Source organism: Astatotilapia calliptera, chromosome 18 (genome assembly GCF_900246225.1).
Source record: "Astatotilapia calliptera chromosome 18, fAstCal1.2, whole genome shotgun sequence".
Lineage (NCBI taxonomy): Eukaryota > Metazoa > Chordata > Actinopteri > Cichliformes > Cichlidae > Astatotilapia > Astatotilapia calliptera.
The window spans coordinates 1,303,250-1,308,618 of NC_039319.1; the positions used below are offsets into that span (position 1 = coordinate 1,303,250).

Here is a 5,369-nt window from a genome sequence, read left to right on the forward strand (position 1 = left end):
TCAGGCTTTCTTTGTATCCAGGTTGTGATCAGCTGAAGCTGCTCTTTGTGGATTTAGCCGACCGAATTCAGATGTTACATATTTCCAGCTTCCAGCCACTACGAAAACCCAAAAAACCTAGAATTTGGTGAATTAACTCAAACAGCACCTCACAGTTAAACAATGTCTGATTAAATGTATGCAAACAGCTCAGCTACTCTTCACCAGTCCAAGTTTACCCCTCTCAGCTTTACCACAGTACTGCAAACTTAACACTTTCACTGACATAAAATCTGAATAATTTCATTTCTGTCCCAAGATGTTTCACAATAAGAAAACAAAATAATCATGTTCCTCTCATGTCTTCTTTCTTTGCAACATCCTCCATCTCTGATGTGACAGATGAAAGAAAAACCTTCTTCAAAGTAAAACAGAAACAACATCTGCTGCTGCTGCTAAGACAAATGAGAAATGAAGAATCAGAGACTTACAGCAGAGATGCTGAGTCCTGGTTGTCCTCTGATTAAAGAGCTCAGACTGCTCAGAAAAGAAGGACTCAACTGTACCTGCACTGGAAACACCTGCTGACTGACTGACTGACTGGATGCTCTTTTATACTGAGCTGGAATCTAGTTAGAATTGTTCTTCTTCATGATAACGTGAAGGCTGAGTTCTTTGGACCAAACTGGTTTTGCTTTGGCTGTTTGGGAGGTTTCCAGTTTCCTGAAAAGAAACTCACCGAACTGGTTTCACAATATGCCAGAACAAACACAGGAATGAGGCTCGCTTTCCTTTACACAGGTGATACGTTTGCTTCTTCACTGATTAACTCATGGACATGTTTAGAGATAATTCAGGAACTACTTGATGTAATGTTCCTCCACGAATCTCCACCTTATCATGGTGGAGGGATATGGTGCCAAATGATACCAGGAGCTCTGTTTTCAATGGTAATTTGCCCCTGGTAGGGTCCCTATATGCACACTGGTCCTGAGAGAGGGGTAAGACTAAGAATGAATCAGAAGACATCCATGCTGCATTGACCAGTGGACCATGTCTGGGTACGTGGGATGGGGTTTCTGAGGCTCTAAGCTGGACCAGGCCCAGGGGAGGGGCTCCACAGAGAGTGTGGGTTAGGTGGCAGCCAAAGTTGGAGGCCCTGGCGATAACCAGGGTGGATACATCTGTTTCCCCCAGCTTGATGCCTTTATGTTGGGATTTTTGCTGGTGGACAGGAGAGTTGCTTCCCTGGAACGGGTTCTGGCTATTTGCACTTTTGCACCAAACCTGGGCTTGTGTTTGGTTGTTGGATGGAAGCTTTGTGCTTTTTACAGTGTAGCTAACATTAGTTGGAAGGAACACTGAAATACTGGAAGAGGTCACAGTTTCAGGCTGTTTGTGTCCTGCTTCACTGTCTTCATGGGACTGCCAGGGTCAAAGTTTGAACTAATAGATCGTTTTCTTTTTGACTCCCAGCAGAAGAATGAGGCCGCTCAGCAATGCTGTGTCAAACCTGGCCTGCAGGTAAATGTTGCATTAGGACAGATAATAAGTGTAGATCAGATGATTTCCTGAAGAAGCAGCGTCAGGGGAAAACCCTTCATTAAAAATCCAAAACTTCCTCATGATCAGTGTGTTAGACTCGGGACATAAACCAGACCAAGAGTTAGCTTTCAAGCAGCACCAGTTTGAGCCGCCAAATTTCAACTAACACAAATGTTTGTTTGTCAAAAGATTATGAATTTAAAAGAAAGAAGACCAACTGTTAATTTCTGCTGCTTGTATCAAGCTCAGGAGCTAAAAATGCAGGACCTGGTTCTGCTCGCAGGCTCCGGGTCATCTCTGATTTCCTCCATCAGGTTCATTGACCATGTACCAGTCACATTATATTGACCACATCTAACTGAGCTGTGTGAATGCCTTAAATATTCTTGTACAAAACAATAAAGTGAGAAAATCTCGTCCCCACTGTTCCAGCATGTCTTTAGTTCAAATCTCACAGGTTGTCACATTCACAGCTTCTCCTGTTTTTCTTCTCTTTACTATTTCCTCATGTTTCTGATTATTCCCCGTCTACCTAATCCTCTTCATTTCTAGTGCTTTCCTTGTCCCCACTTCCTGATAAATTGGATGTTTACTCTGTGCTTGTTTTGCCTTGTTGGTTTCACACATATACAGTAATGCTGTCAGGTTTCCTCCACGTGTTTTCTTCTTGGTTTACAGCAGCTATGTCGAGTCTGTCTTTGCTGGTTCATCAGATTTAAAGTTTGCTATTGTGTAATCCTGCGTCCAAAGTCATACTTTTGTCTTTTATAATCTCTGTAAAATTATAAAATCTAAAGAGGCTGTGATGTTGAAATGTTGCTGCAGTTCCTGTGAAAGAAAATATGTGAACTCATGAACTCTGCTGACTGGAAACTCTCCCTGCTGCTGCAGAAATGTGTGAGCGGTCCTCAGTGTTTAGATCAGAGGGAGCCTGGTGGTGGAGCAGGACTGCTGAAGAACTCAGTGGAAGGACCCACAGACTCTGGTCCTGATGAAATGTGTGGGGGGGAGGAGGGCTGCATCCATCTGACACTGAAATGAAAACTAAGAACAGCAGAGAGGGGGAGACTTTGAGAAATGAGAGCAGGACATTGATGTTTTCACCAAATCTGAAGGAGAGCATCATCATCTGATGTGATGAGTTCAAAGAGAATAAATGGAACAAGCATGAGATGGTCTTCCTGGTTGGACTTTTAGCTTCATGTGAGAGATTTTACCTTAAAGAGATAAACCTCTGTTACTCTGTTTATTTTGCTTCTGCTGCATTTCTGCATGTCCTCATCCACTAAATATAAAATAGTGTAAATGAGCAGCTTTTGATGTTTGACAGTTTTTATTGTGTCTGAACGTTCCTGCAGTTGGTTTGTGGTTGATGTGGATTTGCTGCTCATGTGAATCCTCCCACAGTGTTTCATTAGCAGCTGTAACCACAGTGACTCTGATAAAACAGGAATTAGCAGAATCCATCTGATATGAAGCTGTGCTTTGAATACCACTTCCCTCCTCTTTGAAGAGTAGTCAGATATCTGTGTTCAGGTTTTTGTACAGCCTCTTCTACACTTTGTATCACTGTGTTTGTAGAGCACAGTAGTAGAGAGCTGTGTCTGCCAGGGTTAGGGCTGTTATGGTCAGATTAGTTGTTGTAGAAGATGTTTCTGATTCATATCATTTATCAGGAATATATTGATCACTCCATGATCTTGCTCCTTTCCACAATATAAACTGAGCAGCCTGAAGGTCAGAATCATGTCTGTACCAATAAAGCCAAGGATCACTTGCACTTGTCTCATAGCTACATGTGAGTGTGACAGATTCTCCTTCTGTTTCAGTGACTTCAGGTTGTTGAGGAGTGATTGAGTCTCCAGCTGTTAGTCCTGGAAAAAGAAAGAAGAAAAGTAGTGAAATGCAGTCTGTATATCTGCTTAATGCAGCAGCTTCAACTAAACTTTAATCCCTGTTCTTAAACTCACCTATAATGTGAGATAGAAGCAAAAAGAGGTGCAGCAACATGTCTTTGGAGTTATTAAAGCCAGACAGACAGCACATGAACAATGTTCTTCCATTGCAGCACAATGACCAACAAATAATGTCATTGGATGAGCTCAGGTTCAGTGGGCGGGGCCAGTTTAATAGCTGAGCCAATCAAACAGTTCTGTGCTTCCACAGCAGCTCTGTCTCTGTCTCTGATCTTTACTGCTTCATTTCTCTGTTGTCTTTGTCATCAGTCCAATGACACAAGAATCAGAGGTTTAACAGTGTGTGGCTCCCTCTAGTGGATGTTGTGGAGTATTCTGTTGTCTTTGCTCCAAAGGTTTTTGTACAGAGTTTTGCTGTTTCCTGTCACTGTGGGCTGCAGAGCACAGTAGTACACAGCAGAGTCAGACACTGCAGCAGAGGAGATCTCCAGATCTGCACGTTTCTCTGTTTTGTCAATGTGAGCTGAGAATCCCGACACAGCTCGATGAACTGATCCTCCCTCTGTGATGTAGAGCAGGAACTCTGGTCTGGATCTCTGGTATTGTCGGTACCACTGGATATTGTAGATAGAACCATCATATGTACAGGTCAGGTTGATGTTTCCTCGCTCTGCAACAGCTTCTTCAGCACGTTCCTGCTTTATGCTGTTCATGGAGCCCAAAGCTGCAAATGAATGATTCATGTCAGTCAGTCTTTTTCTTCCTTTGTGAGCATAATGAGATGAAGAAATCTGCTAATAATAACTCTGATCAAATCTTGTCACAATGAGACTTTTCTGTGTTCTAACACTCACCTATGCAGTGAGAGAAAAGTACCAACAGGTAAAGGAACATGTTTCAGGTGCTGAAGTCACACAGCAGATGAACAAATTCAGCAGAATGAAAAGACTAAGCAGCCTCTCTGCTGCACAGCCTTCTCCTCAACATCAGGCTGTAGTTCTGCAGGAAGAGACCATCTCATTGGCTGAGTTCAGCACCAGTGGGTGGAGCCAGAGAGAAACCTGTTTAGAGTCTTTATGAACAGCGAAACATCTGCTGGTTGTTTTTACAGCTGTCCTTGTTGCATGTGTGTTTCTTTCAGACTGAAACGTTTTGGGAGGAGAGTATTTGAACAACTAATAAAAATAATAATTCACTGAGATTTAGAGATAAATCTGTTCCTACACTGTTATTAACACTGGGAGCACTGAACGTATCCTATTATGTTTTGGACATGGCTGTGATAGCTGAAGGTGCCATGAGAGAGTGTGTGGTAGATGAGAGAGTTTCCTCCACTTGTGTTCATTTATGAGGAAGATGTGACCAGAACACAGTGACTGTTAAAGCAGGTGTTAGAAAAACGTACTAGATATGATACAACGTCTTTGTTTAACACATGAAATATTGTGAGAAGTCAGAATTGTGTGTCGTGGCTCTTATCACATGTAACCGAAAGCACAGCAAGTTCCCAGGAGATACAACTCCTGAGAAAGTCCTCCTACACATCTGTCCCAGGGTGATACGCAACATGCTACACAAATCCTCTTTGTCTGTAGAAAAGAAGCTCGCTGAGCCGTCCCCAGAGAGCGCTCGCACAAAGTTATGGTTGCTGCTGCTGCTCACTTGAAGTCACTAAAAGCTTTAAAGTCACATCTCTTGTGTTTCTCCATTTCTTGAAGAGTTGTTCCAACAGCTTGGTACCTCGAGCCGGACTCCACATCTGTCCTACTCATTCCAACAATGTCTGGAAGGTGAGGTCAGCAGCAAGGGAGGAGTCGGAGAGTGATGAGATCTGTAACTACATATACACTGGAGAACCAGAGGTGTGGAGAGCGATGGCCTGAATCCTACAACAGGTCGGAAAAACCTTTTCTGTAAGAGCGTAAGACT

At 42.9% G+C, this 5,369-nt stretch overlaps 1 gene segment (V, D, J or C); it reads right to left on the reverse strand.

Moving 5' to 3' along the window:
- Window positions 1–3,613: 3,613 nt before the first annotated feature.
- LOC113010732 (T cell receptor alpha variable 12-3-like) lies at window positions 3,614–4,361 on the reverse strand. The segment is given in 3 exon segments: window positions 3,614–3,676; window positions 3,884–4,164; window positions 4,295–4,361. Coding segments are annotated over 3 exon segments (384 nt in total).
- Window positions 4,362–5,369: the final 1,008 nt, after the last annotated feature.